General features: G+C 40.2%; 2 protein-coding genes across 3 annotated transcripts in view; one reads left to right on the top strand and one right to left on the bottom strand.

Moving 5' to 3' along the window:
* LOC118025178 (olfactory receptor 139) overlaps positions 1-14,637 on the top strand; it is a 274,130-nt gene that overhangs the window by 20,843 nt on the left and 238,650 nt on the right. The window contains exon 4 of one of the 2 annotated variants that reach the window (XM_035027516.1): positions 5,560-5,621. The exons of the other annotated variant lie outside the window; for it this stretch is intronic. Within the exon in view, the coding sequence (XP_034883407.1) occupies positions 5,560-5,621 (62 nt within the window). The remainder of the gene's footprint in view (positions 1-5,559; positions 5,622-14,637) is intronic. 2 annotated transcript variants of the gene reach the window in all.
* On the bottom strand, positions 3,096-4,123 carry LOC118025182 (olfactory receptor-like protein DTMT). Its single transcript, XM_035027522.1, has one exon. It carries the CDS (start codon positions 4,121-4,123, stop codon positions 3,173-3,175), a length of 951 nt encoding a protein of 316 aa, XP_034883413.1. The 3' UTR covers positions 3,096-3,172.

The following is a 14,637-nucleotide window of genomic DNA, read 5'->3' as shown; positions in this document are numbered from 1 at the left end:
TGTTGATGAAAGGTTTGGTCCTTTCAAAGAAACCTTGGGAAAGATTCCCTAATAGACACAATATCAAGAAATTAGCTATATTTTTATTGGAGAAAAAATAACTTCAAAATTTTAATGTTACCTGGTCAATATTAGTAAGTCTAACAAATAGCACTCTGATAGTATTGGTAATATGATCAAATTTGTTTTTAAAAATTAAATCCAAAGTGGCAATATTTTGCATGACACCGCATTTGAGTTCATTTATTATAATATTTTTCAATGTTAAAATGTCAAAAATAAAATGCATAATAGAATGGTAGTTAATATCATGAATTGAAAATGCTCCCGAGCGCCTGGGTGGCTCAGTTGGTTAAGCGACTGCCTTCGGCTCAGGTCATGATCCTGGAGTCCCAGGATCGAGTCCCACATCGGGCTCCCTGCTCAGCAGGGAGTCTGCTTCTCCCTCTGACCCTCCTCCCTCTCGTGCTCTCTCTCATTCTCTCTCTCGCAAAAAAAAAAAAAAAAAAAAGGAAATGCTCCCAAGAATTGAACCAGTTGGCCAATGCTCTACTTCAAAAATTAGATAAACAAAATAGTAATCTTCAGCACTACATGGAGATCAGGCATGGGGCCAAAAAGGTTTTGGAAATGTTTAAAGAAAACAAGTTACTCATGTCATACAATAATTTTTTTTTTTAAATTCTCATATCACTTGTGAAGATTTGACTCAATACATGGGCTTAACTTGACATTGCAAATCATGTAAACACTCTGAATATTTCTCTGCAAATACATTCACATATAATTGCACAAATATATCATTCAGCTGATGGATTCCCTTAAAAAATGTACTTTGAAAACATAATTCAGCAAAGAATAATGCAAACTACTCACTATAGCTAAAATTCATTTACAGAAATGAAAACAATGACTGATCTACATACATGAAATTATGGAGTTGAATGATGAGTTCCTTAAATTGTTCATTTTTTTACAATAAAATAACATTATATGTTATATGAACCTATTAGTTCACATTTCCCAATTAATATGATGGTGTAAATGAAGAGGGAAAATTAAAGTTAATGGAACATTGTGCAACATAATACTGAAAAATATTAAGACAACATTGGAATATCAGAATTCTACTTATACCTCCAAAAAAGTGACCCTAATTATAAAAATGTCTGTGCAAAGATTTGATCCATATTCAAAGGGCGTTTGTGAACAGCTCTTGCCTATTATTAAACAGAAAAAAAAAAAAATCTAAATATCACTCCCAGTTTAATGGGCCCAAGCCTAAATTCTCCACTAAACAATTCAAGAAAAAAACAAAGGACTTCACACTGACATCTTGGTCAGAAGAAAAGGTGCCAGGTTTTGCTTCCAAATCAAAGGAGTTAAAAAATCCAATAATGTATTTAATGATTATTTCTATTTTTATTTAGAATTTTTTCAATATCAAAGTTAAAATATCAACTCCAGTGGCATAAATTTTGAGTTATGATAGAGGCATACTCCATATATTAATAAAATAAAATACCTTTGATCATATTTCTGAAGTTGATTTTTCTTAAATCTGATATACTTTACACTCATCTACTTGAATTGCTTGGTCACTGGGATATGGCTTTAGAACTCCTGTTTTATACTCTATGATTATATATGAAAATGATCATAATTTAACCAGAAAAATGAAGATATGAAAGAAATATATGAAAGCATGATCAACTGACAAGTGACTGGAATTGAACAGAATGCACCATTACAATGGAGGGAGTATGATTCTATAGTCTCAAGACACAGTATAGTGTAGTCGTGAGGATCTTGGGCTGTAAGCCAAACTGCCTAGGTTCCAATCTGAACTTCTTATGAGATGTGAGACAGTAAGCTTACCCTTCTATCATTTTAGCTATAAAATGGGATAATAATAGGACCAACACCTTAGAGGTGGTAGTTTAATAGATTGGAAAAGTACCTGACACATACAAAAGCACCCAACAAGTGCTTGCTATTTGTTTTCTTTTAAAGAGTGATTTTTCTGATGTGGCTCAAAAAATATAATTAGAATTAAAGGATAGAATGAGGCAAGCATATGGATGGAGAGAGGGAAATAAAAGGTGCTTTTATTCATAGTGGAGAATAAGGTATATATAGAAGTTGAGGCTCCAGGAGTCTCTGTGTTCTGTGAGAAGGAAAGGTTGGATTTTATTCTTTCTTCACTTGTGTGCATTACTGAGGATTCCTGGGCAGGAAAAAAAGCAATGGTTACAGTGATGTTTTAAGAAGATAATTCCTATGGGTGCCTGGGTGGCTCAAACAATTGAGCGGCCAACTCTTGATTTAGGCTGGGGTCATGATCTCAGGGTCATGGGATCAAAACCCGGGTTGGGGCTCTGCACTCAGCAGGGAAATGACTTCAGGATTCTCTCTCTCCTTCCACCATTGCCCCTACTCTTTCTCCCTCTCTCTCTCTCTCTAAAGAGGATAGATGATTCTAGAAGAAGAAGAAGAAGAAGAAGAAGAAGAAGAAGGAGGAGGAGGAGGAGGAGGAGGAGGAGGAGGAGGAGGAGGAGGAGGGGAAGGAAGAAGAAGAAAGAAGAAGAAAAAGAAGGGAAGGGGAAAGAAGAAGAGAAGAAAGAAGAAGAAGAAGAAAAGAAGAAGGAAGAAGAAGAAGAAGGAAGAAGAAGAAGGAGAAGGAGGAGAAGGAGAAGAAGAAGAAAAGGAGAAGAAGAAAGAAGAAGAAAGAAGAAGAAGAGGAAGAAGAAGAAGAAAGAAAGAAGAAGAAAGAAAAAGAAGAAGAAGAGGAAGAAGAGGAAGAAGAAGAAGGAAGAAGAAGAAGAGGAAGAAGAAGAAGAAGAAGAAAAGAAGAAGAAGAAGGAGGAAATTCCTAAATTGAAGGGAATACAGTATTTTGCACAAAGGAATATAAATCTTATTTTCAAACTTCAATTCCACCTGGCAAGAGGGAAATAAAGATTCAGAGCAGACTGGTTTCCCACCCTCAACTCTACCTCAGAGCAGCTAAGTCATCATCACAGTTTCGTATTTGCCTTTAGCATGGGGTTTTATTTGAACAAAAAGGTTGATGGCTTTAAAATTGGAAGGGAAAAAGCCACTGATTTAGAGTAATACCCCATTATCAACATTACTGTACCCACTGAATTAAATAATGTAAAAATCTCAATTGTTACCATTTTAGAGAGAATGATTCTTTCTTTTCCCAAAAGACTCTTCCTAGGGCTCCCTTCATGTCTCTGTTCCTCAGGCTGTAGATGAAGGGGTTCAGCATGGGGGTGACCACAGTGTACATCATAGCCATGACAGTCTCCTTAACAGTAGAACTATTAGTTGATGGGCACAAGTAGAGACCAATAATTGTCCCATAGAAGAGAGACACCACAGAGAGGTGGGAACCACAGGTGGAGAAGGCCTTGCGGATGCCCCTGGCAGAAGGGACCTTCAGGATGGAGGACACAATCCGTGCATAAGACATGATGATGAGTAGGAACGGGAGGACAAGAATGAGCCCTCCCATGATAAGTATCACCAACTCATTAACTCGAGTGTCAGAGCAGGCCAGCTTCAGCAGAGCAGACATATCACAGAAAAAGTGGGGGATTGTGTTGTCCGCACAAAACCACAATCTGGCCATGAGCAGAGTGTGTAACATAGCATGGAACATGGTCAGCACCCAGGAAAGCACCACCAGGGAGAGACAGAGCTTGGGGCTCATGATGGTGGTATAGTGCAAAGGGAAGCAGATGGCCACATAGCGGTCATAGGCCATGGCCACCAGGAGGAAGCTCTCTAGGTCTCCAAAAAACAGGAAGAAGTACATCTGGGTCAGGCAGCCAGCATAGGGGACGGATGGGACTTGGCTCTGCATGTTCTGCAGCAATTTGGGCATTGTGACAGAGGAGAAGCAGAGGTCAGAGAAGGATAAATTGCTGAGAAACAAATACATGGGCGTGTGGAGGTGGGAGTCCAGGCGAATGAGGACAATGACGAGAAGGTTCCCCAGGATGGTGGTAACATACATGGCCAGGAACAGGACATAGAACAGATTCCACTGCTCTGGCTTGATGGACAGACCCAGAAGGAGGAAATCTGAGACAACGGTTTGGTTCCTCTCTGTCATTTTGTGACTCTATTATATTTATGAAGAAAATACAGACCTTAAAATCCAAGTATAAGAAATAAATATATGTCTATTGCATGTGGCCTGTTGTCAAATGGTGGATGAGCTGGCTCTATTGAAACTACCTCATCAAAATCTCCAATGATATCCAAGTCTCTAAATCAGATGACAGTACATTTTACACCAATGATCACTTCTTCCTTTGTAAAACTCTCCTGTCTCTTGGTAGTGGTGATACCTCAGCTTCATGTTTTTTCCTGCCTGCCTTGCAGTGCCTTCACCGAGTCCTTAGAGAGCTCACCTTGCCTGGTCATCATTTGAATATTGGTGGCCCTCAGAATATTGTCCTTCTACACTTACCCTAAATATAACAATGAATCCCAAATGTATTTATTCAGCCCACATAGCTCGTCTGAACTACAGACCTGAGTGTTCAGCTCTCTGATGACCCTGTGTGTCTCACACTCACTCTGAAACCAATCTTTCTGAAATTTAGTTTCTTGTCTTCCTTGCCCTGTAGGTGCTCCACTCCCAGTAGCTCTAACTCAGTGACTGGCAGTACCACCTACAAGGTACTCAAGCCAGACTGAGAGCCATCCTTGACTCCTTCCTCTCTTCATGCTTGTCACTCATTTACTATATGTTACCACTCTCCCTTTTTGCTCACTTCTCATATAGGCCCTGCTACCCATCCCACAGCCATCATTCAGGTCACTCAACTTTTCTCACCTGAACCATCACAACAAATCTGGTCTCTCCACATTTACTTTCACTGTCTTCCATCCCATTGACATTATCCAGAATTGTTCTTTTTATAACTCAAACTTGCTTGTGCCACTATTCTAATTGAAGAGTTTCCTCTTTCCATTAACATGAAGTCCAAAATGGTTAACAAGACCCACAAAACCCTTTTACTTCATCAGATCAATTAGCTCATGTCTAATTCTCTCTCCACTTCAGGCGTACCAATTATTTCTGATTTTCTCAAAGGTGTCCTGTTGTCACCCACCATATCACATCATGTCTTCCATTACCTGACAAATGTTGTCTGCATCTCATTCCATCCTGTCTCCTAGGAATTCACCCAGACCATTAAATAGGGATTATTTGCTCTTTGCTAGATTTTAAGGAAAGGGAAATATTCTATCTTGTTCATTGCTGAAGCCTAAAATCTAGAACAAAGTGTGGAGAAAAAAAGAGAAAAAGAAAGAAAGAAAGAAGGAAGAAAGAAAGAAGGAAGAAAGAAAAAAAAAAGAAAGAAAAAAGAAAAGAGGGAAGGAAGGAAGGAAGGAGAAAGGAAAGAAAATGTATGCCACCCAAGGGATTTCCTATTTGTTTCAACAGACACCAAAAATTTTGGGGGTTGAAACATCCACTGACACTGAGCCTTTCCAAATGTGAGCTCCCTTATCTAAATCTGTTGTATTGATTTCCAGATATTGCACTGCAGACTGTCCAGAATTTCTCTCCTTGGGTCAGCATACTACCCCATCTCAAGGTATCCTGCTCTATGTTTTACACTAATCTACCCAGATTACAGTGCTATCATGTTTTCCTTAAGATTTACCCCACACAATATCAGTATTGATGTGGAAAGAAATGAGACAGATGTGGAAATTGAGAGATCATGGAAAAGCAAAAGGAATGAGGATAATTTCTGATCTCTTGGATCTAGTTTCTGGTCTCCTCCAGATACTCTTCCCACAATGTGAATCAGGACTGACAAAAAACAAGAGCATCTCAGGATGAGAAAAATATCTCCTAACCCTGAAGAGAGAGGAATGCACTCATTGCAGGACATTCACCAAGATCTTGGGGCTTAAACCAGGCATATACATGTGTTTTCACACTTGGACAGAGGAAAGAAAGATCTGTTACTATGTATTACTGGGGGAAGGATCCTTCTCTGACTCCTCAGGAATTTCCTTTTCTGGAAAATAAGTGGGATCCATCTATTGTATAAAATACCTGACTGAGAGCCCAAAACAGTCAGATATCACTTACAAATGCTGCCATTGAGGGCGCCTGGGTGGCTCAGTCGTTAAGCGTCTGCCTTCGGCTCAGGTCATGATCCCAGGGTCCTGGGATTGAGTCCCACATTGGGCTCCCTCCTCGGCAGGAAGCCTGCTCTCCCTCTCTCACTCCCACTGCTTGTGTTCCTGCTCTTGCTATCTCTGTCTCTGTCAAATAAATAAATAAAATCTTTAAAACAAAACAAAACAAAAACAAAAACAAATGCTGCCATTGAGGAGCCATATGAACTTTACCTACTCCTTTCATTTCTCTACATCTTACCTGCTTCAACTTTAAAATGCCAGACTGACTTGTCCCTTCCTATCTCCCAAAGCTACTGTAAACCGAAATCTCTTTTGAGAAATCTCTTTGAAAGACATAAAGTACTCTGTTGTGAAATACTTACAAATACTATTTTAAATAGATATTGAATCTGGTGACACTAATGAAGCTATTTCTAGAATGTTGAGCATTTTTAAAATTTAGACAGCCTGAAGAACAATCCCATAGAGTCACATCATAAAACCTCAGTAACCTGAATGCTAAGGTTAGAAGAAGCCTAAGGCATGTACCCTCCAGCCTAACTTACCAAGTATGTCTCAAGGTGACCAGGGCTTTTGCCCAGGACCCCTCACTCTTTTATTCATTATAAGCCTATGGAGACTCAGACTTTGTAGTCACACCAACCCTTCTCACTTCTCTCATTCTGTCTTCCTGGGCCTGGGGGACATTGGGTCCCAGTGGAACCTACGTCTTGGGGGGGGGGGGGACATTAATAACAAAGTAAATTCCAAACCTCTCTGGGACAAATCCCCTAAGATGTCTAAAGCAGGGACTTCTTAATTACCAGCCATCTTTAGGTAGGGGGACAGGCCACAGAGGAAACAGCTCATGCCCTAGTCCCACCAGGAATGCTATTCTAGTTACCACAGTCCAGAAGATTTCCCCCTTCTTTGACTTCATTATTTTCACTCCTGAAGTATTTGCCTTCTGAAGTGCTTAAGCATGATAACCTATTTTTCTGGATAGCCCAATTATTGCTTCAGAAAGATCATCCTGAAAACAGGAAAAGAAATGTTCTTTGTTGATCAACTTATTCAATAATTGAGTCCCATAATTTATCTCTGCTACATTTAGGAAAAGTAACTGTGATTTATTTCCACACATCACTCGTCACTTAATGATGAAATCTGATTGTAATCTGTAAACACAGTGCAGTCACTACCTCCTTATTTTCCTAGCCACTCCCAGCCACATTTGACGACTGTGTCTTGGATCTTGGATCTCTGTGAGGCAACTGGATGAAAAGGATAGATGGAAAGAAAATGGTGTTCTCAGCAAACTAAATAAGTGCAAAGATTTAAGAATTAAAGATAACATGGCATACTCAGGAAATTTGAGGAAGTTCAGCATGACTATCACATATTGTTGAGGGAGAGAATGCAAGGGCTGGGGTGAGAGAGTCAGGCAGCAGCCTGGTCAGGCAAGATCTTATAAGGTGTGTTACGAAGGCCATCTTCATCCTCAGCAAAACACCTCTAAATGGTTTTAAAGGGAATTACATGTTCAAATTTCATTTTTAGGACAGTAATTCAGATTAAAGGAGAACACACTAGCATTAAAAAATGAAGGCAGAGGGCGCCTGGGTGGCTCAGACGGTTAAGCGTCTGCCTTCGGCTCAGGTCATGATCCCAGGGTCCTGGGATCGAGTCCCGCATCAGGCTCCCTGCTCCTTGGGAGCCTGCTTCTCTCTCTCTCTCTCTGTCTCTCATGAATAAATAAATAAAATCTTAAAAAAAAATGAAGGCAGAGAAATCATTAAAAGGCTATTTTAGTACCCCAGGTTAAAGATAATGGTTACTTGAATCCGGATAGTAGCAACAGGGTTTCAAAGTGGATATATTAGAAGAATGTGTCACCTATAAATATCCACTAAGTGTTTTAACCAAACTAATATTTCTTGACATGAGTCTCTTTGGAAATAAACAAATCTCTCTATCCACATAGAATATAGTGGGTTGCACCAAGCAATGTGCCTGCTGCAATGATCATTCAAAAATAAATAAATAAGGGGGGGGTGGTGGAGCAAGATGGTGGAGGAGTAGGAGACCTGGATTTCGTCTCCTCTCAGGAATTCAGCTGGATAGGGATCAAACCATTCTGAACACCTACAAACTCAACAGGAGATCGAAGAAAAGAAGAGCAACAACGCTCTGAACAGAAAAGCGACCACTTTCTGGAAGGTAGGACGTGCGGAGAAGTGAATCCGAGGCAATAGTCGGGAGGATAGATGGCGGGGGAGGGGCCTCCGTTGGCCGCTTCTGGCAAGTGATAGAGCCGCGGAGCACAAAATCGCAACTTTTAGAAGTCTGCTCCGCTGAGGGACGTCGCTCCAGTGGCTAAGTTGGGGGTGGAACCCTCACGGGACAGTGTGGTCTCAGGACCCTCGGGGTCACAGAAAGACCGGGGTTGCCTGAGTGTGGCAGAGCTCCCAGGTATCGGAGCGGGGATGCCGGCTGCAGAGACGGAGCCCAGGCATGGGCTTTCAGCTTGGGGTTGCCATAAACCATGATCCGCGGCACAGTCAGGCCACTGCTCCTCCAGCAGGGACCCAACAAGTGGCAGATCCGGGAGACTCCCCTTCCTCCCCCAGGAGGAGCGGCATGGGAGTGCAACGCAGGGATCTGCTGGGTTTGGAGACTCCACACGGGGTCGGGTGCCAGAGATAGAAATGTGTGGTCACAGGCCGGGTGAGCACGGAGTGTGGCCAGAGACCAGGGAGACGGGAGTGACTGGCGGCTTTTCTCTGGGGGCTCACTGAGGAGCGGGCCCCTAGTTCTTGGCTCCTCCTCCGAGGAGATTGGGAGGCCACCATTTTCACTCTCGGCCTCCAAAGCTGTCCAGAAAGCTTGCAGGGAAGAAAACCTCCCAAGAGCAAACCCGAGCAGATTACTTAGCCCGGACCGGGCAAAGGCGGGGCAATTCCGCCTCCGGCAAAGACATTTGGAAACCACGGCAACAGGCCCCTCCCCCAGAAGATCAGCGAGAACAGCCACCCAAGACCAATTTACCAATCAATGAGAACGGCAGAACTCCAGCGCTAGGGGAATAATGCACATAGAATTCGTGGCTTTTTTACCATGATTCTTTAGTCTTTCAAAGTTAATTTTTTTTAACTTTTTTTTTTGAATTTTTCTTTTTCCCTTTTTCAACCAACATCTTATCAAACCCTTTTTTAAAAAACATTTTTATTTTTCATTTTTAGAGTTATATTCTATCCCTTCATAGTAGTTACCCGTATTTTTGGCATATATATATAAGTTGTTCTCTCTTTAAAATTTTGAGATAGTTTCTTCTAACAGATCAAAATAAACCATAAATCTCTAGTGGTGTGGTTTTTTCTACTCCCCTGCCTGATCACATTCTCTCTCTTTTTTTTTCTTTTTTTTTAATCCTCTTCTTTCTTTTTTCAAACAACTTCTTATCAATTCCTTTTATAAAATTTTTTATAATTTCCATCTTTACAGTCATATTCCATCCCTTCATCATATCAACCCTTATATTTGTACATATATAAGTTTTTCTTTCTTTAAAATTTTGGGAGGCACTTTCTTCTAACAGACCAAAGTACACCCAAAATCTAGTGTGTGGCACTGATCTATATAACAGCCTGATCATATTTGATCACATTCTGTTTTTGTTGTTGTTGTTCTGTTTTTGTTTGTTTTTATCTTTATCTTTATCTTTTTCTTTTTTCTCTCTTTCCCTTTCTTTTTCCACTGCTTCAGGTCTTTTCTGATTTGTTTAGAGTATATTTTCTGGGATGTTGTTACCCTGTTAGCATTTTGTTCTCTCATTAATCTATTCTCCTCTGGACAAAATGACAAGATGGAAAAAATCACCTCAATAAAAAGAACAAGAGGCAGTACCGACTGCCAGGGACCTACTGAATACGGACATTAGTACGATGTCAGATCTAGAGTTCAGAATCATCACTTTAAAGATACTAGCTGGGCTTGAAAAAGCATGGAAGTTATCAGAGAAACCCTTTCTGGAGAAGTAAAAGAACTAAAATTTACCCAAGTAGAAATCAAAAAGGCTATTAATGAGCTGCAATCAAATATGGGGGCACTAACTGCTAGGATAAATGAGGCAGAAGAGGGAATCAGTGATATAGAAGACCAAATGATGGAAAATAAAGAAGCTGAGAAAAAGAGAGATAAACAACTACTGGATCACGAGGCCAGAATTCAAGAGATAAGCGATACCATAAGACGAAACAACATTAGAATGATTAGGATCCCAGAAGAGGAAGAAAGAGAGAGAGGGGCAGAAGGTATAATGGAGCAAATTATAGCAGAGAACTTCCCTAATTTGGGGAAGGAAACAGGCATCAAAATCCAGGAAGCACAGAGAACCCCACTCAAAATCAATAAAAATAGGTCAACACCCCGACATCTAATAGTAAAACTTACGAGTCTCAGAGACAAAGAGAAAATCCTGAAAGCAGCTCGGGAGAAGAGATATGTAACCTACAATGGTAGAAACATTAGATTGGCAACAGACCTATCCACAGAGACCTGGCAGGCCAGAAAGGACTGGCAGGATATATTCAGAGCACTAAACGAGAAAAATATGCAGCCAAGAATACTATATCCAGCTAGGCTGTCACTGAAAATAGAAGGAGAGATAAAAAGCTTCCAGGACAAACAAAAACTAAAGGAATTTGCAAACACGAAACCAGCCCTACAGGAAATCTTGAAAGGGGTCCTCTAAGCAAAGAGAGAGCCTAAAAGCAATATAGACCAGAAAGGAACACAGACAATATACAGTAGCAGTCACATTACAGGCAATACGATGGCACTAAAATCCTATCTTTCAATAGTTACCCTGAATGTAAATAGGCTAAATGCCCCAATCAAAGACACAGGCTATCAAATTGGATTAAAAAACAAGACCCATTGATATGCTGTCTGCAAGAGACTCATTTTAGACCCAAAGACACCCCCAGATGGAAAGTGAGGGGGTGGAAAACCATTTACCATGCTAATGGACACTAAAAGAAGGCTGGGGTGACAATCCTTATATCAGCAAATTAGATTTTAAACCAAAGACTGTAATAAGAGATGAGGAAGGACACTATATCCTACTTAAAGGGTCTATCCAACAAGAAGATCTAACAATTGTAAATATCTAACAATACAATAATAGTGGGGGACTTTAACACCCCCCTCATTGAAATGGACAGATTGTCTAAGCAAAAGATCAACAAGGATACAAAGACTTTAAATGACACACTGGACCAAATGGACTTCACAGACATAATCAGAACATTCCACTGAAAGCAACGGAATACACATTCTTCTCTAGTGCCCATGGAACATTCTCCAGAATCGATCACATCCTAGGTCATAAATCAGGTCTCAACCGGTACCAAAAGATTGGGATCATTCCCTGCCTATTTTCAGACCACAATGCTTTGAAACTAGAACTCCATCACAAGACAAAAGTCAGAAAGAACTCAAATACATGGAGGCTAAAGAGCATGCTACTAAAGAATGAGTGGGTCAACTGGGAAATTAAAGAAGAATTTAAAAAATACATGGAAACCAATGAAAATGAAAACACAACTATTCAAAATCTTTGGGATGCAGCAAAGGCAGTCCTAAGAGGAAAGTATATAGCAATACAAGCCTTTCTCAAGAAACAAGAAAGGTCTCAAGTACACAACCTAACCGTACACCTAAAGGAGCTGGAGAAAGAACAGCAAATAAAGTCTAGCCCAGAAGGAGAAGAGAAATAATAAAGATCAGAGCAGAAAACAATGAAATAGAAAGTAAAAGAACAGTGGAACAGATCAACAAAACTAGGAGCTGGTTCTTTGAAAGAATTAACAAGATTGATAAACCCCTGGCCAGACTTATCAAAAAGAGAAGAGAAATGACCCAAATCAACAAAATCATGAATGAAAGAGGAGAGATCACAACCAACACCAAAGAAATACAAACAATTATAAGAACATATTATGAGCAACTCTATGCTAGCAAATTAGATAACCTGGAAGAAATGGATGCATTCCTAGAGATATATCAACTACCAAAACTGAACCAGGAAGAAATAGAAAACCTGAACAGACCTATCACCAGTAAGGAAATTGAAGCAGTCATCAAAAATCTCCCAAAAAACAAAAGCCCAGGACCAGATGGCTTCTGAGGGGAATTCTACCAAACATTTCAAGAAGAATTAATACCTAATCTTCTGAAACTGTTCCAAAAAATAGAAATGGAAGGAAAACTTCCAAACTCATTTTATGAGGCCAGCATTACCTTGATCCCCAAACCAGACAAAGACCCCATCAAAAAGGAGAACTACAGACCAATATCCCTGATGAACATGGATGCAAAAATTCTCACCAAAATACTAGCCAATAGGATCCAACAGTACATTAAAAGGATTATTCACCACGACCAAGTGGGATTTATCCCTGGGCTGCAAGTTTGGTTCAACATCTGCAAATCAATCAATGTGATACAATACATTAACAAAAGAAAGAACAAGAATCATATGATCCTCTCAATAGATGCAGAAAAAGCTTTTGACAAAGTACAGCATCCTTTCTTGATCAAAACTCTTCAGAGTATAGGCATAGAGGGTACATACCTCAATATCATAAAAGCCATCTATGAAAAACCTAAAGCAAATATCATTCTAAATGGGGAAAAACTGAGAGCTTTCCCCCTAAGGTCAGGAAAGCAGCAGGGATGTCCACTATCACCACTGCTATTCAACATAGTATTGGAAGTCCTAGCCACAGCAATCACACAACAAAAAGAAATCAAAGGCATCCAAATTGGCAAAGAAGAAGTCAAACTCTCACTCTTTGCAGATGATATGATACTTTATGTGGAAAACCCAAAAGACTCCACCCCAAAACTGCTAGAACTCATACAGGAATTCAGTCAAGTGGCAGGATAGAAAATCAATGCACAGAAGTCAGTGGCATTCCTATACACCAACAGCAAGACAGAAAAAAGAGAAATTAAGGAGTCGATCCCATTTACAATTGCACCCAAAACCATAAGATACCTGGGAATAAATCTAACCAAAGAGGCAAATCATCTGTACTCAGAAAACTATAAAATACTCATGAAAGAAATTGAGGAAGACACAAAGAAATGGAAAAACGTTCCAAACTCATGGATTGGAAGAACAAATATTGTGAAGATGTTAATGCTTCCTAGAGCAATCTACACATTCAATGCAATCCCCATCAAAGTATTATCCCCTTTTTTCAAAGAAATGGAACAAATCATCCTAAAATTTGTATGGAACCAGAAAAGACCTCGAATAGCCAGAGGAATGTTGAACAAGAAAAGCATAGCTGGCAGCTTCACAATTCCAGACTTCCAGCTCTATTACAAAGCTGTCATCATCAACACAGTATGGTACTGGCACAAAAACAGACACACAGATCAATGGAACAGAATAGAGAGCCCGGAAATGGACCCTCAACTCTATGGTCAACTAATCTTTGACAAAGGAGGAAAGAATGTCCAATGAAACAAAGACAGTCTCTTCAACAAATGGTGTTGGGAAAATCGGATAGCCACATGCAGAGGAATGAAACTGGACCATTTCCTTACACCACACACAAAAATAGACTCCAAATGGTTGAAAGACCTCAATGTGAGACAGGAGTCCATCAACATCCTAAAGGAGAACACAGGCAGCAACCTCTTCGACCTCAGCCACAGCAACTTCTTCCTAGAAACATCGCCAAAGGCAAAGGAAGCAAGGGCAAAAATGAACTATTGGGACTTCATCAAGATAAAAAGCTTTTGCAAAGCAAAGGAAACAGTCCACAAAACCAAAAGACAACCGAGAGAATGGGAGAAGATATTTGCAAATAACATATCAGATAAAGGGCTAGTATCCAAAATCTATAAAGAACTCATGAAACTCAACACCCAAAGAACAAAGAATCCAATCAAGAAATGGGCAGAAGACATGAACAGACATTTTTCCAAAGAAGACATCCAAATGGCCAACAGACACATGAAAAAGTGCTCAATATCGCTCGGCATCAGGAAATCCAAATCAAAACCTCAATGAGATACCACCTCATACCAGTCAGAATGGCTAAAATTAACAAGTCAGGAAATGACAGATGTTGGCGGGGATGCGGAGAAAGGGGAACCCTCCTACACTGTGGTGGGAGTGTAAGCTGGTGCAGCCACTCTGGAAAACAGTATGGACGTTCCTCAAAAAGTTGAAAATAGAGCTACCATATGATCCAGCAATTGCACTACTGGGTATTTACCCCAAAGATACAAAAGTAGGGATCCGAAAGGGTACGTGCACCCCGATGTTTATAGCAGCAATGTCCACAATAGCCAAACTGTGGAAAGAGCCAAGATGTCCATTGACAGATGAATGGATAAAGAAGAGGTGGTATATCATATGATCTCACTGATATGAGGAATTCTTAATTGCAGGAAACA

Source organism: Mirounga leonina, unplaced genomic scaffold (assembly GCF_011800145.1).
Source record: "Mirounga leonina isolate KUSES-001 unplaced genomic scaffold, KU_Mleo_1.0 Mir_200, whole genome shotgun sequence".
In the NCBI taxonomy this organism is placed as follows: Eukaryota; Metazoa; Chordata; class Mammalia; order Carnivora; family Phocidae; genus Mirounga; species Mirounga leonina.
Note: the sequence above shows the minus strand (reverse complement) of the source record. Positions and strands in the feature narration are given on the sequence as shown.